This window comes from Chiloscyllium plagiosum, chromosome 34, assembly GCF_004010195.1.
Source record: "Chiloscyllium plagiosum isolate BGI_BamShark_2017 chromosome 34, ASM401019v2, whole genome shotgun sequence".
Lineage (NCBI taxonomy): Eukaryota > Metazoa > Chordata > Chondrichthyes > Orectolobiformes > Hemiscylliidae > Chiloscyllium > Chiloscyllium plagiosum.
Genome location: NC_057743.1, coordinates 15,676,711 through 15,700,971, shown reverse-complemented (window position 1 = coordinate 15,700,971; position 24,261 = coordinate 15,676,711). Strand labels below are relative to the sequence as shown.

Genomic DNA, 24,261 nt, shown 5'->3' with positions numbered 1-24,261 from the left:
TCTATTTTAAATTTATTAATCCCTTATCCTAAGACTGTGATCTCTCGTCCGAGAATGCCCCACTAGAGGAAGCATCCTCTCCATGTCTATTTTATCCATACCTTGTATCATCTTAAATAACTCAATTTGATCTCCCCTCATCCTTCTAAATTCCAGAGAGTATAGGCCTAAACTGTTCAGTCTCTCTTCCTACAACCCCTCATCTCTGAGATCAATCTAGTGAACCACCTCTGAACTACCTCCAATACCATGACATCTTTCCTCAAAAAAAGGGATCCAAACTGTGCACAATACTTCAGGTGCGGTCTGACTAATGCCTTATACAGTTGCACAATACTACCTTACCTCTATTTTCCATTCCTTTAGCTATAAAAGTCAAGATTCATTTCACTTTCTTTATTATCTGCTGTACGTGAATACTGGTTTTCTGCGACTCATGAAAGAGGACACCCCAGATCCTTCTGCAGATGGAGAGAAGACGCGGGTTTACCAAACCGGTGGTTCAGATGACTTGTGAATAATTTGTATAATTTGTTCAATGATGACCCAGGAATTCCTCTAGCATCTTCATCAAGTTTCCTTCTTCAAAACAAATTCAGCAAAAATAGATCAACTGCTCATCAACCTTATTCGCAAGATCTTATCTACAAATTGTCACTGTGTTGGCTGTGGCTGCCAATGTAATTTTGAACATCCATCCATTTCATTTTATCAGACTGACAGCTTGATTCTCCCATCCACCCTTCCACAAACAAACCATGACCAAAAGGTTAGATTTCACTAAGTCTTCAGCCAAATACTTCATCCACTTACATTCAATACAATCTGCTTCCAATTAACATTTAGATAACATTGGATCTCAGGCAACAATTCAAGTTTCATGTTACGCCTAGATAATTAGCCATAGTTCATAAAGAATCACTGGCATCTCTCTAAGATATACAAACAATTGGCCATAGGCAGTTTGAGGGCCCCCACTAGAAACATTTGGGGCAAAACAAGAAGATAGACACAATGGGCCAAAGACCCTTTTTTTGTGACTCTTTGAACTACCACCAACAGGGATTGAACCCATGTAGTTGCTGTAGTGTTGCATCATACACTAGCCATCTGAACTCAACCACCTCATTCACTCCCAAAACCATGAATCCAAAAATTGGAGTCAGACTAGTAAAGAGTGACTAACAAAATAAAATAGTGACTGGGATAGACAAATAGAAAATATGCTACCATTTAATCTGCTCCCCATTCCATGAGAAATAATCTGATTAATTGTCAGTAAAAAACTGGACATTTATTTATGGAATAATTCACAGCCTCCAACATTCACTACATATTCTTCTTTTATATCCTGGATTACTATTCTCCAGTTGCTAAATGCATCATAAAGTCAATTGCATTGGAATGGCATGTAAATTCACCATCATTTTCACATCTCTAGCCTATAAGAGTTGTAAAGTAAAAGTGTCACATGCTAAAACATAGCTTCACTTGTGAAAATAACTCGCAAATACAAATTCAATTATTTTGCCTGTATTTGGACTTAAGTTGCTGACCGTTTGTATAGAGTCTGAATAATGTAAACCCTAGATGCACTATTCTCTTAGGTGAAAGATTCAAATACAAGTTAAACATTGGCAAGACAGGAGCAAAAAGCTGGAGATAGGCCACTGAAGTGGGCAATGCAAATTGTTTCAAGCTGCCTTGGGATAGAAGGAATTGAGCCACAGCACAACAAAGCAGCAAAGTACATTTGATTTGTGGAAAAAAGTTGTGGTTTAAGTGGCTGAATGACTTTTCCTTTGCACTTGAAAATCCAACCTTTCAACTTTAATTTGCACCAAGGGAACAGACTACAAAAGAGTCTTGATTTGGCTCATGTTGAAACTTTAGTATGAAGAATACAGATCTTGAATAGGGAATATTATAATTCTCATAAACATAATCCTGAGATTATGTAAAGCTGTGTCCTTTGTGGTTCAGAAGCAGTACCCATTGCAACACTGAGTCAACTTCAAAAAGTACTTCAGTAATTGTACATCGCTTTGGAAGGTCCTGAGGTTGTGAAAAGCATCATTACAAATGCAAGTTCTTTCTTTCAAAGGCCACAAATCAAAGCCAGGATTAAAATGCAGACAGTTGGTCAAACATACAAGAAATGGTGATTTGTTTTTTAAGGCGGCAACAGATACTCTTGTTGCTTCATTGCGAGCTCACCTTCAGGTCTGGACATTTTGAGCTGTACAAGGGCATTCGACAGGCCAGCAAAGGGCACCAAAATGGGGCCTTTGTTTTTCCATCATCCTCAATACAGAGCCAGCCAGGCTGGTTATCCTTAGCTGCAGGTGAGAGAGAGAGAGAAAAAGAGATTGCGAGAGAAATCAGGCATGTACCAAGATGGCTTAAACAGCACAGACTTTAGGCCCATACGAAATCATTCAAGCATCGAATTCCCAACACTAATTCTCATTCAATTCAGTTATGTCTTCAACTCACTCAAAATATGGTATAGTGATTTTTTTTAAGAAATGGGGTCCAGTTTTAATTCTCTGCATGCTGCTCCTGAGGTGAGCTATTTGATTAAGGGGACAGCGGTATGGCTCCTGATCATCCTGTGGCATCTTGCTCTGGAGCTCATTCATTATAAGCCTTAACCCTGCTACAAACTCTCTCATGGGGCTTTCAGGATACAGAGTTCCATTTAACCACCACCTAATGGGCACAGCGGCACTTTGTGACTCCAATTCTGGCATCCCTACTGCCACCCTGACTGAAAAGGGTGGCCAAATCCAGCAGTCCCTGAGTTGGCATGCTTCAGTGTTACTCTGGGTTACGCATTTACCACCGCTTCCAGAAAAACTCATCCTTTAAACGCTGAATACGAAGCCCTGTTGAAGATACTAATTTGAGAATAAAGTCTGCACTGAACAGCACCACATAATTCCCACTCAGCCATTGATGGCCACTCTTTTGATCTAAAACAATGGACAAGGGACTATGTGGCAGCCCATATATGCTGTAAAGCTGTTATCATCCATTCAACACAATGAAAGGCTGGGTGCAATTTTGTTAATGTTCAATAAATTACTGGCATCTTTTAATTAAGTGCCCTCAATATGAAGAGACACCTACACACACCTTAATAGTGCAGCTAATTAATCTCGATGATTAGCTGACAGATCAAATTCGTGAAGTAAATCCTGTCAGATGTGGCAATTATTTGGTATCAATGCACACAATGCTCAGCAAGAAGTGTCCATTGTGACAGGGTTGATTCAGAACACACTATAATTAATCAAACAAGTTACTGTGAAATGGGATGGGGAGGTATGGCAAAAGATAATCGCTCTGGGATCACTCCATTGTTGCTGGAGAATAAATGGGAGCTCCATTATTTGTCTCCTTCCACAGAAATGAAACTATTTCTGTTTAGGAGTACTCCACTTGTTTCAACCAAAGCTCAAGGGCATGGGAAGGTCACCGCCCATTCACGTTGCACTCTGCTGACAAATTATTCAACGTAAACCAAGTTTGGATTTTCTCCCAAGTTATTGTTGGCCTTTATTTCTGCAAGCACTAATAGGATCACTAAATGATCTCTCATTTTCTAGCAGAGCACAAGGGAAACACCAGGTATAACTCCACACCCCATCTCGCAGCACTGAGGTTAACATGTTAACTATCAATATTCCAAAGCTCCCATGACATACTGGAGCTTGTACACCTCGTGCCTAACTGTTCACCTTTCAGAGCTTCAGTAGATGACCAAGCCAAAACCAAGACGATCTAACCTACTGCCAAAGATTCTACCTACTCACTGCAACATTGCTGGAGACAGTTGACTGTAAAGTCACAAAGTTCAGAATTATTCTGCCTTCTCAACTTTGGAGAATGCTCATAAATGCAGGTCCAGCAACAAGGGCATGAATCCACAGCCAGCTGTGTGAGAAACAAGAGCTGCTAACTGCAAGTAAAGTACTGTGAAAATCTGAAACATACACAGAGTCTGTTGGAGAAACTCAGCAAGGCTGACAGTATCTATGGAGAGCAGAACAAGAGTAACCCTAAAGGAGAGAGTCAGAATGGACTCAAATGTTAACTGTTTCTCTCTCCACAGATGCTGCCAAACCTGCTGTGTGTAACTTACACACATTGATTTGAAAGTCAGGTCTGGGTAAACGTAACATTTCAAGCTGCAGATTCTGGATTCTCCAGACCATTACCTACTTAGTGCAACTTTAGCCATATGTAGCCGATTCACCCAGGAAATCTTACTGCGAGGATTCGAAGTATTGAATACCACCATAAAGCTGACCGGTCTTCCAGACCTTTAGGAAAAGATTAAATGGGGGGGGGGGGGGGGGGGGGGAAGAGAAGAGAAAGAGAGAGAGAGAGAGAGAGAGAAATATATAATCAGTTTAGTTCGCTGGTCAGCAGAAATCTTCAACTGCTCTAAAAAAATAAAGCAACAGAAATGTTGTTGTTATTAGACTGTTTCTAGAGAACAAGCAGCTGTAAATTATAGATTAAAAGCGAAGTTTTCCTCAACCTCCAGAAAGACGTGGAAACAGGATTAGAAAAGGCATCTTTTACAAGAAATTCTGCTGTCTCAGTTATTAAATAAAGACACTTAGTACTCAATGCAGCTGAGCTACATTCTTATTAAGAAACATTAACCCCTTCATTTTTAAAAAAAATTGCTTCATTTAACATATTCAGGATTTTCAAAACATCACGAAAGGAGCTTGTCACAAATCCTTGACCGGAAAATATAATCAGGTTTATTTGGTGCTGACGCAGTCTGCTGCTGAGACATTGCTAAGCAAGATGCTGAACCTGTACAGAATTAGACAAACACAGCTCATCCTCCTGCGATGCATTCGGATCCTCTCTTTCTCTTTTGGCAATTTTCTTCCCCTGTCATCTAGAGATACTGATTGTTCCCAAGAACACTGGTAACACTTGGAGACCTTACTCGAGCACGTTGCGTGCATGTGTAAACCCTAAAATGCATAGTATTAGGGCATGGGGAGGCAATAGCCTAATGGCATTGTTGCTGGACTGTAAATCTAGAGACCCAGGTAATGTTCTATGGAACCAGATTCAAATCCCACCATAGCAGATAGTGTAATTTGAATTCAATAAATTCTGGAATTAAGAGTGTGATGAATCTATTGTTGATTGTTGGAAAACCCCATCTAGTTCACTAATGCTCTTTAGGGAAGGAAACTGCCATCCTTACCAGGTCTGGCCAACTTCTAACTCTTAACTACCCTCTGGGCAATTAGGGATAAGCAATAAATGCTGGTCAGTGATGCCCTCACACCATTAATGAACAAAAAAAAATTGACTGGGAAGTTCAACACATTCAAGTCCAACTGTTGTAGATCAGATCTCAAACAACAATCAGACAGAATATAGGGAAGAGATTGAGTGCTTCGTGGCATGGTGTAAAGAGAACAAGCTCTCCATCAACATCAATAAAAGGAAGGACCTTGTCATTGACTTCAGGAAATACAGCAGAGGGTACACCCCTATCTGCGGAAGTGGAGATGATCAAGAGAGTGACAATCACCAATGAACAGTCCTGGTCCACCTACATCAAAATGACGGTCAACAAAGTACAACGCCATCTCTACTTCCTCAGGAGGGGCTAAGGAAATTCAGCATTTTCAGTAAGACTCTTACCAATTTTGATAGATGCACCATAGAAAGCATCCTATCTGCATGAATTGCAGCAAGGTATGGCAACTGCTCTTTCCAAGATCACAAGAAACTACAGAGAGTTGTAAACACAGCCCACTCCATCATGCAAACCAGCCATCCATCCATTGACTCCATCTATACTTCTCTGCCTCGGGAAAGCAACCAACATAATCAAAGGTCCCTCCTACCCTGGTTGTACTCTCCTCCGCCCTATTCCATCAGGCAGAAGATAGAAAAGTTTGCATATATATATGAACAAATTGAAGAACATTTTCTTCCCCACTTATCAGTCTTTGAATGGACCTCTCAAATGTTAATGTTGAACATTATATCCTGCACTCTGTTCTGCTACCTTAATGCATTTTTTAGTGCAATTTACCTGTAGAGCACATAGAACAATAATTTTCACTATACCTCGGTACACCTGACAGTAATAAATCAAGTCTAACCTTTCCACAACCATTCCAACACCCAGACACATTCCAATAGAGAACATCACTGGATCAGAATCCCTTGGGAAAACCCAATTTTTCACGTTCCCTAATCCAGGGAACAGAGACCAAATGTAGCAATGACTGAAATCCAATCTTACTGTGTGGTTCAGATATGTATCTCCTTTAGCAATTCAGCCTCTGATGTATCTTCAGATGCAGTGCTGGCTTTCTAAGCCCCTGCTGGGATTGTCACGGGCTGATGTTCCCCCTCACCACATTCATCACACTTCTGAGCCATTTATCCCCTTCCAAGACAGGATGGGAGCACAAGCAGGAACTAGCTAATGGAGGTGAGCGGGCCTATGAAAGCAGCTTAATTTTCCTGGTTAGCCTCCAGGTTGTATGTGCAGTTTTGATTAAGCTCGGGTGTTCTTCCTTGGAGCAGAGAAGGCAGAGAGTGAACATGGAGGTGTATAAAATTACGAGGGGCATGGACAGGGTGGATAGAAAGCAGCTGCTCCTTTCAGTCAGGGGGTCAGAAACCAAGGGAGCACGTGCTTAAAATGAAAAGGAAGGAAGTTTGGAAGAATTTGAGGAAAACCTTTTTCACTCACAGGATGGTGAGGGTCTGTAATGCAGTGTCTGGGAGAATTGTGAAGGTGAATAATCTCAATTTTTAAAAAGTACTCAGGTGAGCGCTTAAAATATCATAACATTCTAGGCTATGGGCTGGAAAGTGGAACCAGAGTAGATGATAGTGTATTTTTGGCATTGCAGACCAGATAGGCCAAAGGTATCTTCTGGACTGTATGTTTCTATGATTCTAGGCATCACGGGAGGGTGTAAGCTGCATGGAGGCGACTCTCCAGTGCGAGGTCCAATGGGACTGATGGGGCGGTGCTCCAGACAGGTTTAAATCTAGTCTCCTCATCCCCGCCATCCAACGCTTTGCTTGGAATCAGCAGTGACTAGAGGCTGTCCAACAACGACCCCATGCATCACCAACCTTCCAGCTTCTATTGGTTGTGAAGGTCACATATTTCCTTCTAATTGAAAGCGAGGTCCCCTCATCCTGCTGCCACTTTGAAGAAAGAAGGTTCTCTATTGGCACTTCAACTTCAAAAGTCCCACCATCATCATCAGTGGGACAACAAGCCAGCGCTCACAATTCAAGAGGAGAAACGTCAGCTCGAACATGAAATATGATTTAGAACATAGAACATTACAGCGCAGTACAGGCCCCTCGGCCCTCGATGTTGCGCTGCCCTGTCATACCAATCTGAAGCCCATCTAACCTACACTATTCCATGTACGTCCACATGCTTGTCCAATGACAACTTAAATGTACTTAAAGTTGGCGAATCTACTACCATTACAGGCAAAGCATTCCATATTCCATATCTGAGTAAAGAAACTACCTCTGACATCTATTACCCTCAATTTAAAGCTATGCCCCCTCGTGCTCGCCGTCACCATACTTGGAAAAAGGCTCTCCCTGTCCACCCTATCTAACCGTCTGATTATCTTATATGTCTCTATGAAGTCACTTGTCAACTTCTTCTCTCTAACGAAAACAGCCTCAAGTCCCTCAGCCTTTCCCGTAAAACCTTCCCTCCATACCAGGCAACATCCTAGTAAATCTCCTCTGCACCCTTTCCAAAGCTTCCACATCCTTCTTATAATGCGGTGACCAGAACTGTACACATTACTCCAAGTGCAGCCGCACCAGAGTTTTGTACAGCTGCGGCATAACCGCATGGTTCCGGAACTCGATCCCTCAATTAATAAAAGCTAAAACACTGTATGCCTTCTTAACAACCCTGTAAACCTGGGTGGCAACTTTCAAGGATCTGTGTACATGGACACCAAGATCTCACTGCTCATCTACACTACCAAGAATCTTACTATTAGCCCAGTACTTTGCATTCCGGTTACTCCGATTTGGATGTGAGCATAAGAGGTACAGTTAGTAAGTTTGCAGATGACACCAAAATTGGAGGTGTAGTGGAGAGTGAAGAGGGTTACCTCAGATGACAACAGGATCTGGACCAGATGGACCAATGGGCTGAGAAGTGGCAGCTGGAGTTTAACTCAGATAAATGCAAGGTGCTGCATTTTGGGAAAGCAAATTTTAGCAGGATTTATACACTTAATGGTAATGTCCTAGGGAGTGTTGCTGAACAAAGAGACCTTGGAGTGCAGGTAGACAGGATAGTGAAGAAGGCGTTTAGTATGCTTTCCTTTATTGGTCAGAGTATTGAGTACAGGAGTTGGGAGGTCATGTCGCGGCTGTACAGGACATTGGTTAGGCCACTGTTGGAATATTGCGTGCAATTCTGGTCTCCTTCCTATCGGAAAGCTGTTGTGAAACTTGAAAGAGTTCAGAAAAGATTTACAAGGATGTTGCCAGGGTTGGAGGATTTGAGCTCTAGGGAGAGGCTGAACAGGCTGGGGCTGTTTTCCCTGGAGTGTCGGAGGCTGAGGGGTGACCTTATAGAGGTTTACAAAATTATGAGGGGCATGGATAGGATAAATAGACAAAGTCTTTTCCCTGGGGTTGGGGAGTCCAGAACGAGAGGGCATAGGTTTAGGGTGAGAGGGGCAAGATATAAAAGAGACCTAAGGGGCAACTTTTTCACACAGAGAGTGGTACGTAAATGGAATGAGCTGCCAGAGGATGTGGTGGAGGCTGGTACAATTGCAACATTTAAGAGGCATTTGGATGGGCATATGAATGGGGAGGGTTTGGAGGGATATGGGCTGGGTGCTGGCAGGTGGGACTAGATTGGGTTGGGATATCTGGTCGGCATGGACAGGTTGGACCGAAGGGTCTGTTTCCATGCTGTACATCTCTATGACTATGACCTCACACTTGTCCACATTAAACTCCATTTGCCACCTCTCAGCCCAGCTCTGCAGCTTATCTATGTCTCTCTGTAACCTACAACATCCTTCGTCACTATCCACAACTCCACCGACCTTAGTGTCGTCAGCAAATTTACTAACCCACCCTTCTACACCCTCATCCAGGACGAACAGCAGTGGACCCAACACCGACCCTTGCGGTACACCATTAGTAACTGGACTCCAGGATGAACATTTCCCATCAACCACCACCCTCTGTCTTCTTTCAGCAAGCCAATTACCTGATCCAAACTGATATATCTCCCACAATTCCATTCCTCTGCATTTTGTACAATAGCCTACTGTGGGGAATCTTATCGAACACCTTGCTGAAATCCATATACACCACATCAACCGGTTTACTCTCATCTACCGGTTTGGTCACCTTCTCAAAGAACTCATTAAGGTTTGTGAGGCACGACCTACCCTTCACAAAACTATGCTGACTATCCCTAATCAAATTATTTTTTTCTAGATGATTAAAAATCCTCTTATACCTTTTCCAACATTTTACCACAACTGAAGTGAGGCTCACTGGTCTATAATTATCAGGGCTGTCTCTACTCCCCTTCTTGAACAGGGGAACCACATTTGCTATCCTCCAGTCTTCTGGCACTATTCTTGTAAGACAATGACAATTTAAAGATCAATGCCAAAGGCTCCACAATCTCCTCCCTGGCTTCCCATAGGATCCTAGGATAAATCCCATCTGGCCCAGGGGACTTATCTATTTTCACACACTGCAGGATTTCTAATACCTTTTCCTCGTGAACCTCAATCCCACGTCGTCCAGTAGCCTGTATCTCAGTATTCTCCTTGACAACATTGACGTTTTCTAGAGTGAATACGGTCGAAAAATATTCATTTAGTGCTTCCCCTATCTCCTCTGACTCCACACAACTTCCCACTACTATCCTTGATTGGCCCTAATCTTACTCTCGTCATTCTTTTATTCCTTAAATACCTAAAGAAAGCCTTAGGGTTTACCCTGATCCTGTCCGCCAACAACTTCTCATGTCTCCTCCTGGCTCTTCTGAGCTCTCCCTTTAGGTCTTTCCTGGCTACCTTGTAACCCTCAAGCGCCCTAACTGAGCTTTCACATCTCATCCTAACATAAGCCTTCCTGTTCCTCTTAACCAGAGATTCCACTTCCTTCGTAAACCACAGCTCCCGCGCTCACAGCTTCCACCCTGCCTGACAGGTACATATTTATCTAGGACACACAGGAGCTTTTCCTTGAATAAGCTCCACATTTCTAATGTGCCCATCCCCTGCAGTTTCCCTCCCCATCCTATGCTTCCTAAATCTTGCCTAATCGCATCATAATTGCCTTTCCCCCAGCTGTAACTCTTGCCCAGTGGTATACACCGATCCCTTTCTATCACTAAAGTAAACATAACAGAATTGTGATCGCTATCACCAAAGTCCTCACCTACTTCCAAGTCTAACACCTAGACGGGCTCATTACCCAGTACCAAATCTAATTTGGCTTCACCCCTTGTTGGCCTGTCTACATACTGTGTCAGGAAGCCCTCCTGCACACACTGAACAAAAACTAACCTATCTATAGTACTCGTACTACAGTGTCCCCAGTCAATATTTGGAAAGTTGAAGTCCCTCATGACAACTACCCTGTCTCTCTCACTCCTATCGAGAATCATCTTTGCTATCCTTTCCTCTACATCTCTGGAACTCTTCGGAGGCCTATAGAAAACTCCCAACAGGGTGACCTCTCCTTTCCTGTTTCTAACCGCAGCCCATACTACCTCAGTTGACGAGTCCCCAAACATCCTTTCGGCAACTGTAATACTGTCCTTGACCAACAATGCCACACCTCTCCCTCTTTTACCATCTTCTTTGTTCTTACTGAAACATCTAAATCCTGGAACCTGCAATAACCATTCCTGTCCCTGCCCTATCCATGTCTCCGAAATGGCCACACCATCGAAGTCCCAGGTACCAACCCATGCTGCAAGTTGACCCACCTTATTCCGGATGCTCCTGGCGTTGAAGTAGACACACTTCAAACCAACTTCTTGCTTGCTGGTGCCATCTTTTGTCCCTGAAACTTGATTTTGGACCTCCTTACTCTCTCCCTTCTCTCTCCACAGGGGCTGCCAGACTTGCTGAGCTTCTCCAGTTGTGTGCACTTTTATTTCTGCTCTAGCCATTCATCACCGACCCCAGAAAATTCACAACAAGAATCCATTCTAACACAATGGGATTGGGGCAGTTGACAGGGCTTTAGAGACCAGAGAAAATTGCTGCCTTACATTTGGTTAAGCAGGAAAAAAAATTTGTAGCTTCTCCCCCAGGAACCAGGCTAATATTATCCTTCATATCCTACTGCCATGTCCTCACCACTGGCTCACATACATCACATGCAACACCCAGACACTGCATGACAGGATTTGTTGGTCTTTCCTCTCATCACCTCATCCTTCAGAAAACAAAATGCATCATAAATGACTAACCACATATTACTGCAAAAGAACACATTCCAGTATTGCTGGAGATGTGAGGCAAAAAACAGAGGATGGATTTTTCACATTTCAGGTCAGTTAGCATCTCAACAGCAACACGGAAATATTATGTCACAGAAGGGTCTATCCAGGAGAATGCTCATGACCAGACAGGTGAAAATTGCACAAATAAAAGCTATCTGCCAAAAACATACCAGAAAAAGCATGCTCCTTCAAAACTGCTTAGTGGCAAGATGTTGCAATTAAAAGAAAAACAACTGAATTCAAGAAATTTTATTTCTTAGCTCATAGTGTGTGCCACGGTCGTTCAGTGGTTAGCACTGCTGCCTTACAGCACCAACGACCCGGGTTCAATTCCAGCCTCAGGTGACTGTCTGTGTGGAGTTTGCACATTCTCCCCACGTCTGCATGGGTTTCCTCCAGGTACTCTGGTTTCCTCCCACAGTCCAATGACGTGCAGGTTTGGTGAATTGGACATGCTAAATTCTCCAAAGTGTTCAGGGATGTGTAGGTTTTGATGCATTACTCAGGGAAAATATTGACTAATAGAGATGAGGGGAGTGGGTCTGGGTGGGATACTCTTCAAAGAGTCAGTGTGGACTTGTTGGGCCAAATGGTCAGTTTCCACAATGTAGGGATTCTATGACCTGTTTCTGTGGCAAATGAAGAGTAAATGGTCAAAAATAAAAGTTCTCTCAGATACAAGCACCAATTTGATGATACATAATATTTCAACTTGCGAGTTAGACTCTCCTCCAACAATTCTATCACCACCAGCCTTCCCCCTCCACTGCCCTCCCAATGCTGCTTACTTGTCCGGTTTCCCTGGCAACAGGAGGCGGAGACGACACTTGTTTGCCGATTGGATCTCATCCTCTTTAATCCTGATCAGCCTCTGGAGGGCTCGGGTCCAATCCTGGGCGACAATGAGGTTTAGGTTCTGGAGAATGGGACAGAGTGGAGTAAGACACCTGTGGTTGACTGCAACAAGTATTTTCACAATGATCCCGTAAAGAAATCCAGACAAAAGACATGCAAGTGTTACCATTTAAAAAGGTCAAAAGTCACAGAAGCAGGTCACATTTAACAAATGTTTCCATCCTTCATGAAGAAACTCTACCTATTTCCTTCCTCCTGCCTCATGTGGAGTTTGCACATTCTCCCCGTGTCTGCGTGGGTTTCCTCCGGGTGCTCCGGTTTCCTCCCACAATCCAAAAATGTGCAGGTTAGGTGAATTGGCCACGCTAAATTGCCCGTAGGGTAAGGTGAAGGGGTAAATGTAGGGGAATGGGTCTGGGTGGGTTGCGGGTCGGTGTGGACTTGTTGGGCCGAAGGGCCTGTTTCCACACTGTAAGTGAGTAATCTAATCAAATCCCTCAGTCCTTTCGCTCAACAGTTCATCCACATCAATGAACTTTGTTTGTCATTTGTTGTGGTCTAGCTGCTCTTTGAGTCAAGAGCTTTTCCTTCAAGTTATAATCCTACTGAAGCCCCCCCCCCCCCCCCACCCCAAAAGAAGGCTCATTATTCAGGGTTTTGTTTTTGTGAACAAGTATTTGGATCCACTTGATTAATCATTTTCTGAAGGTGCAGAATTCACCTCCTCAAGTCACTGCTCCCTTTTCTCGGCAGGAGATTCTTCAATGAGAGGAGGAAGGCTTCCTTGGTGAGCGGTTTTTAGCAGCATTCAAGAGTTTACATCTGTCTATTATATCTTCTTTCGCAAAAACCGTAGTGAAGCAAAGCTTCTGCTATAGATATCACAGACTGGTCGCACGGCAGTGTCACTGCACTCCAAAGCAGATATGTTTAAAAGCAGCTGACAGCTTCCAACTTCATAAGAAGCTGGAATGCAGCTCCAATGGTAGATTATCAGTGCTGGGTGTACCAGGCTTTAGAATTGCACACAGCTAGGTAGAAAGACAGGGAGACCTGTAGCACCTGGGATGTCCTAAAGACATCCAAAGTGTTTTCAAGCTCAATAATTCATTTTGAAAGTGTGGCCATTGTTAGAAAGTTAGAACATGGAATAGCTATTTTGCATCCCTGAGGGAAAAGCCCGCAAAACAAAAACAGTATTACTAGGAAATGAACATACTGGTCATGCTGTAACGCTATCCTCAGGCATACAAAACAAATTGGACCACTTTTCTGTCGCCCACATAGAGTCAGAGTTATACAGCACAGAAACAGACCCTTCAGCCCAACTCATCTGCGCCAACCAGACATCTCAATTTGACCTAGTTCCATTTGCCAGCGTTTGGCCCTCTAAACCCTTCCTATTCATATATCCATCCAGACGCTTTTTAAGTGTTGCAATCGTACAAGTCTCCACCACTTCCTCCAGCAGCTCGTTCCATACATGCACCACCCTCTGCATGAAAAAAGTTGCCCCTCAGGTCCCTTTTAAGCCTTTCCCCTTTTCACCTTAAACCCTCTCATTTTGGACTGCCCCACTCTGGGGAAAAGACCTTGACTATTCATCCTATCCATGCCCCTCATGATTTTATAAACCTCTATAATGTTACCTCTCAGTGTCTGACGCTCCAGGGAAAAATGCCACAGCCTATTCAGCCTTTCCCTGTAGCTCAAACCATCCAATCTCAGTAACATCCTTGTAAATCTTTTCCACACCCTCTCAAGTTTCACATCACAGGGAGACCAGAACTGAATGCAGTATTCTAAAAGTGGCCTCATCAATGTACTGTACAGCTGCAACATGACGTCCTAACTCCTATACTCGATGCACTGATGAATAAAGACAAGTGTACCAAATGCCTTCTTCACCATCCTGTCTACTTGCGACTTCACTTTCAAGGAACTATGCCCTCGCACCCCCAGGTCTCTTTGCTCAGCAACACTCTCCAGAGACCTACCATCAACCGCTTTTGTTTCTGTTCTTGTGTTTCAGTTTGAGTTCATCAAAAACACTGGCAAAAACAATGAGAATAAGAAAAAAAAAGTGGACATTCTTTGCTTGATCAGTCAAATATAAATTAAACATAAATGGAATCTCTGCAGGGAGCGAGAAAACATACTATTTTTTTTTAAAAATCTAAACTACATATACATGCCCTTCATTCTCAAATATGAAAACTGCCACAGATTTCATTCTTGTCACTTAATTTACAACTTCTGATTTTCAGCATCACGGCTGAGAATCACTTGCAGCCCCGTGGCATTAAACAACTATCTACAGTTCCAGCCAGGACACCAACTGTGATTCAGAAACATACCTGTCACTAGCTGCAAGGAAGAGATTGTAGAGTTCAAGAGAGGAACTGTATAAAGCATACAATCCTTTCCTGATTGAAGTTGGAACAGAGCTGTGCATAAACCCTTTTTTTTGTCGTGGCACAAAGCACCCTCAAAAAACTTTATAAACATTAAGGCCAATATTATCCTCCTTCCATGCAATGATAATGCAGTTACTACCTCACCATTAAACTACCCCTTTCTGGTTTTCCTATTGAGGCAAGTGATAAAAATATATTTTCAATAACTAGCTGAAGTAGCTTCTGAGCCAAGAATTAACAGCCCTGACTATTGCATTGTAAACAACATGGATTTATTTATGCAGACTCAGCAAATAATTTCCGCTATTTGGAGCATTGTCATTACCAGTTTGAAAAGCACCTCTATTATCATACTCAAAACACAAAGCGCTGGAGTAACTCAGCAGGTCTGGCAGCAGCTGTGAAGATAAAAACACAGTTAATGCAGAGTCTGATATGACTCTTCTTCAGAATAAAAGGTGTGAGAAGAGAAAAGAAGTATCCACAGCAACACCATGAATGCTCACAGATTTTTTTTTAAAGCAGATGTTGGTAGTGAGGGTGGGGCTGCAACAGGAGACTCTCACCATCAAGATAATGTTTTACTGGTTTTTCCTTCTGAGATATGCAAACTTCCATAAACTACGACAAGATAATGATCAGATCATCTTTTCCTCAAAAAGAAAATGATGCTGAATCACAGAATCCCTACAGTGCAGAAAGAGGCCATTCAGCCCATCGAGTCTGCACCGACCCTCCGGAGAACATCCCACCCTAACATCATCCCACACTTCCCATGGCTAACCCCCCAAGCCTGCACATCCCTGCACACTACGGGACAATTTTTTTATTGCCAATCCACCTATCCTGGGTATCTTTGGACAGTGGGAGGAAACCACTGCAGACACGATAAGAACATGCAAACTCCACACAGGCAGTTGCCCGAGGTTGAAATCGGACCCAGGTGCCTGGCACTATTAGGCAGCAGTGCTAACCACTGAGCCACCATGCTGCTGAGAAATGTTGACCAGTACACCAGCAAGAAGCATCCCCACCCTTCTTTGAAAATTAGATAGAGGGGGGCCTTGGTTTATAATCTCATCCAAAGACAGCACTCTGACAGTGCAGCACTCCCTCAATATTCCGCTCAGTTTTGACCTAGATTTAGTGCTCAAGTTCCACAATGTTAAATTTCCAGGGATTGAGTAGCTGCCAAGGGATGGTACATATTCAGCGTCCATGGAGTGGCTTAACTGCTTGACCCTATAGCACACAACAAGCCTCCAATGCGTCACTCAGAGATCCCTGCCAGTGGACTGTGGGAGGGGGCAATCATGGAGAAACAGCAAGCTGTCATGGTAGCAGGGTCATCCTTTATTCAGGGCAAGAACAACCAATTACCCCATGTGATATTGATCGTTATACACAGGAAAAATAGAATAGGAGATAAGGAAAACTGTCTTAAAACAGCCTTAAAATGCAAGCTGTCTTTGGACCGACCCTCTGGAGAACATCCCACCCTAACATCATCATCCCACATTTCCCATGGCTAACCCCCCAAGCCTGCACATCCCTGCACACTATGGGACATTTGCTGTTTTGAGAGAGAAGTGCAGTATTATGTTTTATTTGTATAACATGAGAAAGGTCTCTAACATTTTCTTGAAACCATTATTTCAAATTAATAATTATTGTAGGGTCAAAAAACATCATATGGTATATTGCAATGTGCTCAATGAGCGCTAGATGGAAGGATCGATTCTGTGTGGGAGGAAGACAATGTTAAGACAACGGTCATTCAGGATGTGATGTCAAACAGAGGACTTCAGTGATCAATGGTGCTCTGATAATTGAATCATTTGAAGTAATGACCATCTTCACGTCCTTTTATCTCGAAGGTAACGGGAGCTTCCTTCCTAGAAACATCCAAATTAGGCTTTTTTTTTAAAAAAAGAACACAGCAGAATTGTGCAGGGCCCAGCATGAGCTGTAGCAAATTGCTTCAACACCTTCCTCCCTGTCAATACAGTAGAAGACAGAAAAAGTCCTCAAACATCATCCTGGAAGTAAACTATTGCTACTATTTGGGCATGTCTTAGGTCATTATCCATGACAGGGGAATGATCTTGTCACCCATAAATCTTCAATAAACAGTATCTGCTTAGAGGAGCCATCCCACTTTCTGGGATGGATGGACAGTGACACCTTCCAGCATCTCTTCCATTGAGATGGAGCATGCATCCGTCACTCAGTCACAAACGATCCTCACAATAAGGCAGAGGGAGCTCTTCCGGTCGAGACAGATGTCAGAGTGGGAATTTTTTTTAAAATGGCCACAGCCCTATTTTTCCACCCATTACAAAAATGATGCCCTGATGTAACAGAGGAAAGAAAGCCAAAAGTGGTTTGGAAATTCAGAGTTCACACTGTCGTTGGAAATTCAAGAGTTCAAGGGTCATACCTGATAAGTGCCATGAAGTGTGCTGATGAGCTGTGATATCTGGTTCACAACAGTAAGATCTTGTTGCAATTCCTGAAGCTCTTGGTAAAGCCGTGGGGGGCCCATATAAATCTTGCCTGTGAAAGAAAAGCAAAACATATTCAAGAGTGGAGTGTTCCAACAGCTTACAGAAAACTTACAGGAATATCAGAAATCCAGCCCACGAGCAGGCAACCAATGCACGCCTGTGCACACTGTGCTCTCTCACGTACAATAGTCCATTCCTGAAGACACTGATTCTGGATTATCTGCTGCCCTTGGGTACCTTAACCGAATTTCCATTCTCCATGGCAAGTCTGACACATTATTGAAAACTTGGCCAGTTTGGAAGGTGCAGGGCTTCCACACTGGATTCTGTTGCTGTGGCATATTTTTTAAAATTTGTTCATAGCTATATTTGTTCCAATTGCCCGAGAGAAAGAGGGCCTCTGAGCTGTCAAATTGAACCACTGCAGTCTTTGTGATGTAGGAACATCCGCACTGCTGCCAAGAAGGAGGCTCCAGGATTATGTTCCGGCAACAGTGAAAGAATGCAATATAGTCAAGACAGTGTGGGGTTTGGAGGGGAACTTGCAGTCAATGGTGCCTACTACGCTTGGACTTCTAAGTAGTGGTTATGGGTTGGAAGCTGCTATCTTAGGAGTCTTGGTGAATTTCTGCAGTGCATCTTGGGAATGGTTCACACTGCTGCCATTATGCATTGAAGGTAGTGAATATGGAAGATTCTGGATGGGGCACTCATCAAGTGGGTTGCTTTGTCCTGGATGGTGTTGAGAGTGATGCAAGCATCCAGGCAAGTGGGGATTATTCTTTCACAATCCTGAATATGCCTTGTAGTTGATGGACAGGAGTTAGGAAGCCTGGACATTTCCTCAGAGCGACAAAGTTTTTGGAATTCAACTATAATCCAATTCCCCTTTGAAAACTCTTGCTGAATCTCCTTCCACCATCCTATGAGACAGTGCATCTCAGATCATTAAAATCACCATCGATTATTACACCCGTGGCCCATTTTTGGGTTTTTTTTGCAACCATGCAGTCACTGTTCCATTAATCCCACAGGCTTCAATTTTACCAGGCACTCTGTTGAAGGGAATTTCCAATTTGGCAGATCCACAGCAAGCCCAGACTTACTTGATAGAGAGGTAGACGAGGTCTTTTTGCTCCCTGGATGCTGAAAGATAATTGTATCCTTGTTGTACCCTTTCCCTTCTAGGCCAACCTCCACCACCTGAACCTGCAGCAGTGGGGTGCTCCATTTCACAGTGTATTTCGGGCCGACAGGAACCAGACTGCCAATGTCTGGCTGACTCCTGGAACAGAGGTTATGGAACAGGAATTAAATACTATCACATACTCTCGTATTATTACCTAACCAGAAATGAAACCCAGATAAATTCCAGCTTCGCGATGCAGTAGATTAAAACACTGCATGCCAGCTCCTGAATTAACAGAACAAAATAAGGCAGTCCAGCCCATTAAGCACTCTGATTACACTTTCTATTGACGGACAACAACTCCACCAGTAACACAGGTCCTGGGCAACCTAATTTCATTGCATTCTGGGTGTACTCTCCTGGACAATGCTGGCAAACTCTTTACCCATCAAGAATATCACAACCAAGACCAATCAATGCCCATTTGTCTTCACTTTCAGGGAGGACTCACTGTGCTGTTCTGGACACAGGGCACAATACTCAATTAGTTCTTCTCCTCAGTTGAATCCAGGAATAATGGGATTGACTATAAGCTTGGCAACATCCCCACATCAGACACCCAGAGATTGGAAGATTGCATCAATGACCTTCCAGCTTTGAGGTGCAAATGCATCAGTGCACTGAACCCAGTGGAAAAAGCCATGTCGAATACATTTTAACAAAAGTAGTTCAAAGGAGGTATATGAAGAAGTGTTTACAGCAATTCTGAAATCTTGCATACGTGTACAGAGGAGAAACGCAAAAGTTTAAAAATAGTTATCAGTTCACCACAATTTCAGACTGAGGTTTTGCTCCCTTATGGCACAGTAGTAGACCACTTTCACTGTAAAATCTGGGCTCACCACAAATGCTCACAAAGGACCTTTTTCTATCATAGCATGTTTCAGGTCAGGTGTCACATGGCAAGTTATTGACTTAGAGCTCCCTTTACATAAATCTCAAGTTCAGAAAAGAGCTCAATGCTGAACTTTTGTGATATTGCCACCCCAAATCATTAATCAGTGTCACATCAGAAATGATTACCTGCCGTAGGTCAATCGTCAGCTCTGACTGACAGTCAGCTCACTTTTGTAAGATTGTAACCCCACACACCCCCAAGCCCACCCCCACCACCAATGATCTCATGGTGTTTAACAACATATAATCTCCTGGCTTTGGGATCTTGCTGTGCATCCTATTAATTCACATTCCAAAGTTATTGCTTACACTCCTTTGGCTCTGTCCCAGACTTGCTTATCTCCAAGGACAGTTTGAATTCTGTTATCTCTATGCTATCTCAATCACATTTTGTTATTCCTCTTATATTTTCTACTATCTCATTTACGGATATAAAAAATACAAACGGCAGTTGGTTTTAGCTAACTGCAATAAGATTCGTAATATTACGTTCTGTTATAAAGTTAGTCATAGAGTGTCAAGTTATACCTCTGCTTCTACTGTTAGCAGTTTGTCACCAATAAATTGCAAACAATCTATTTCATTCAAAGCATACCAGGCATCTTTTTAGAGATAAAATAAAGTGTTTCTTGAGACTAATTAACTTTTACATCTTAGGTTTAAACGTTTTTCCCCTAATGCTTCTATTATACTTTGGTTATATGTATATCTATACTGATGTTGAAATCTATGATTATCTGAAGAATCTTTAACTAGAAAGTATTTCTTAATATTGTGAGTAACTTCAAAAGAAACAACTAATTACTACAAAATAACTTTATTTGTTGTTTTCTCAGCTGCTTAATGAGTTAGGTTGGCTGGTTCATGGGCTGAGGTTTACACCCCTTGTTCTAACTGGTGCTGTTCACTTAATGGGACTGGAATGAGGCTGGAATCAATCACTTATCATTCCTTAGGCACCCTCTTATAAGTCTCGGATGGTTGCTTGTAGGGTCTCCCGTTCACCTTGGAGTAGCCCTGTTCAAAGGGACGTTATGTTTCACTTAAATGCTGGAGCAGGCTGTTTAATTCTACTTCTGCCTTGTCGACCATGTTGTGTTTTAATCCTGGAGCAGGCCGTTTTATTCTGTTTAACTCTTGTTGGCCATTTTATGTCTCTCAAACATGGGCTGCCCTTACAACTTTTATAGCTAACCACCAGAAAGGTTGAATGTCATTCAACAAATTCTGGGCTGGGCTTTAAGCTAGTGCACAAAAGTGACTGTATGGCACTAACTCATCAAAGACTTCTTCAACAGCACTTTCGAGACTCACAATCACTACCATTTGGAAGGACTGAGAATGCCACCATCCACAAGTTCCCCTCTAAACCACATACAATCCCAGTTTGAAAACATTTTACCAATCCTTCACTGTTGTTGCCATAAGAAACTACAAACAGATGCGAACCATCACACAACCCAAACTTCCATCTACACTTCTTACAGTCTCCAGAAGGCAACCAATATAATCAAAGACCCTTCCCAACCCAGTTATACCCTCTTCCATCAGGCAGAAGATACAGAAGCTTAAACACACATCCCAACAGATGAGAGAACAACTTCTTACCCACTTATTAAACTCTGAATGGACCTCTCAAATTTTAAACTTAATATTGATCTTGCTCTTTGTTTACCTGCTCGGCAGCCATAACACTGTATTCCTCTATCACACTAACGCGCTTCATGTGGTATGATCTGCCTGTACGCACGCAAAATCTTTCACTGTACCAAGGTACATGTGACAATAATAAATCAAATCAAAATTCAGGAACTCCCTTCTGAACAGCACTGTGGATCTATTACCTCTCACATACTGCAGTCATTCAAGAAAGCATTTCACCATCTGATTCAGGGCAATTCAGGATGAGCAGTAAATACCAACCCAGTCAGTGATGTCCACATTTCATTCATTAACATTTAAAAACAAAAATCACCTTCACTCACCTCCCTTAGTAGATCTTTACCTGGTGGCCTCTAGGCATCACTTATCTGACTGTGGGATGTTCACTGAGGGTGGAATTGATTCAACATGACTCACTCTATTGTCCTCCAGTGAGAAATAAAGTAAGGAAATTATTTTAAGAGACAAGTTTATCTCAGCTCCCTAACAGCAAGAGAAAAGGCCTAAGTAGAAGTGTAGGATCTATGGTTTCACCTCCTACATGGCAGTAATCAAGCCCATAGTCAAAGATTTGCCACAGCATTAAGAGTCTGTCAAGGCACAGGAATCAGGAGAGCAGAAGCAACATTGGACAAATCATTTACCAATCGCACTTACATTCCACCATTTCCAAGGCAGCAAGAAACAGGGAGTGGGAATAGCAATTTGTTTGGACAACATCAGATGATAAATGGGGTCCAGAGAGAAATGGAGCAGCCAGTTTAACAAGGACTCTTTGTAAAGGCGAGTGGGAGGGAATACCAGCAGCTCATAAGCTGTATCATGATTGACAGCATAATGTACTTACTTTACATTGATGTTGGCACAAATAAGCAGATCGTTGAGCAGGAATACACGGCGCTCCTTGGATTTGAGGATCTGTCCCTTCTCTCCATAAACCGTCTCGGTCAGAGTCTCACATAGGACAAGCTGCCGCTGGCCAGAACTTAACAACTGCAACAGGATCAGAAGACACTGAAAACCATAGGCACAGCAGTTTGGCTTTCTGTGATGGGAGGTTATAAATTAATAAATAATCTGGAATGGGAGCAGCTTACAATTCATATCCATTTGAAAACCTTGCCTGTGCACTGGACATGAAAAATTTACAACTTAAAAAGAAGGGTGATTTGCTCAGGGTGGGGGAGTTCACAGTCTAAGGATACAGTGCAAGGCATTTAAGATGAGAGAAGAAACGCCTCCACCCAGAGAGTGGTGAGCCTATAAATTTCTCTGCCGCAGAGAGCAGTGGAGACAACACATTGAATATTTTCAAGAAGAGCCTGACTTAGCTTATGGGTAAATTGTTGGAGCTGAAAATGTGTTGCTGGAAAAGCGCAGCAGGTCAGGCAGCATCCAAGGAGCAGGAGGATTGACGTTTCGGGCATGAGCCCTTCTTCAGGAAGGTGTAAATTGTTGGAGGTGATTTATGGACATTTAGAGGGGCAAAAATTGATTTGGGATAGTGACATGATTTTGTGTGATGATAATCATATCTCACAACCTTGATTGAGTTCTTTGAGGAAATTATTTAAAAGATTGATGATGGAAGAGGAGTAGAAGTTGTTTATTTGGATTTTAGTAAAGACTAATTAGTACAGTTAGGTCACATGGGATTCAGGATGCGCTTCGTAATTAGATACATAATTGGCTTAATGGCAGGAGACAGAAAGTAATGGTGGAGGGTTATTTTATTGGACTGGGGGCCTGTGACCAGAGGTATTCCACAGGGATCAGTTCTGGATCCTCTTTTGCTTTGGATGAGAATATGGAAGGCATGGTGAGTAAGTTTGCAAACGACAGCAAAATGTGTGGCTTAGTAAACAGTGAAGAAGGTTTTCTAAGATTACAAAAGGGATCTTGATCAAATGGGTTAATGGACTGAAAAATGGCAGATGAATTTCAATCAGGATGCACACAAGGTATTGCATTTTGGTGCAACAAACAAGGGTGCAGCTTATACAATTAATGGTGGGCCTTGGGTAGTGCTGTAGAACAGAGGAACCTAGAGTGCAGGTATGTCATTCTTTGAAGTCCGCATCACATATATTCAGGGTGGTCAAAAAGGTGTTTAGCATGCTTGCCTTCATTGCTCAGTCCTTTGAGTTTAGGAGTTGGGAAGTCATGTTGAGGTTGTGCAGGACATTGGTGAGGCCACTTCTGGAATACTGTGTCCAGTTCTGGTCGCCCAGTTATAGGAAGGATATCATCAAGCTGGAGCGGGTTCAGAAGAGATGTTATAAAGAAAGGCTGGATAAGCTGGAACTTTTTTCACTGGGAAATAGGAAGTTGAGAGGCGACCTGCTAGAGTTATCGGTTGCTGTCTTTTCCCCAACATAAGGGATTTCAAGACTAGGGGGCACAGTTTTAAGGTGAGAGGACAGGTTTTAAAAAAAAGGTATAAACATGGCAAATGTTTTGTTACACAGAGGATGTAATGAACTTCCTGTGGAAGTGGTGGATGAGAGTACAGTCACAACATTTAAAAGACATTTGGATGGACACATGAATAAGAAAAGTTTGGAGGGATATGGACCAGGATCAGGCAGGTGGGGCTAGTTTAGTTTGGAATTATGTTCAGCATGGATTGGTTAGACTGAAGGGTCTGTTCCCATAATGTATGATTTTAAGGAGTTAGGTATTGGTCTGCGGGCTAAATGGATCAAAGGGCATGGGGAGAAAGTGGAAACACAAGACGGAGTAGGATAATCAGCTACGATTAGACTGGATAGCCTGCTCCTATTTTCTATGTTTCTATGATTATATATAGCTCTTTCCTATTCCTCCCATTGACTGATCATAAGGTTGAGTCTTACAGATTTTCAAGGTGCCAGATTTAACCACCAACCTGTTTGGTGCATTAGCCAAGCGAAACAGAGAGAATTAAAAACCATCAGGTTCTCATACTCGAAAGCTGAACAGTGACCGGGATGATAAAGTGCATGTTGGTGAACCCAAAACTGGTTTCTGCAGTTATGCATCCCATAGCGAATAGTTACTGAGGTTCACTATCCACATTTATATTTGATGAATAGCTACTTGGACAATGCACTGGAGAGATTAGCTTCGGGTCGCTGGAACTGAACCCAGGTATGTCACTGTACAGTGTGTGAAGAATGGCGATTAATTAACTCATTAATTAAC

At 42.7% G+C, this 24,261-nt stretch overlaps 1 protein-coding gene across 1 annotated transcript in view; it reads right to left on the bottom strand.

The window, feature by feature from the left end:
• The window catches only part of LOC122540092 (rho guanine nucleotide exchange factor 10-like protein), a 94,250-nt gene that overhangs the window by 41,211 nt on the left and 28,778 nt on the right, over positions 1–24,261 (bottom strand). The window contains exons 11-16 of the mRNA XM_043675403.1: positions 21,926–22,071; positions 18,437–18,615; positions 17,264–17,379; positions 12,340–12,467; positions 4,228–4,328; positions 2,218–2,339 (exon numbers count right to left, since the gene is read on the bottom strand). Of these exons, the coding sequence (XP_043531338.1) occupies positions 2,218–2,339; positions 4,228–4,328; positions 12,340–12,467; positions 17,264–17,379; positions 18,437–18,615; positions 21,926–22,071 (792 nt within the window). The remainder of the gene's footprint in view (positions 1–2,217; positions 2,340–4,227; positions 4,329–12,339; positions 12,468–17,263; positions 17,380–18,436; positions 18,616–21,925; positions 22,072–24,261) is intronic.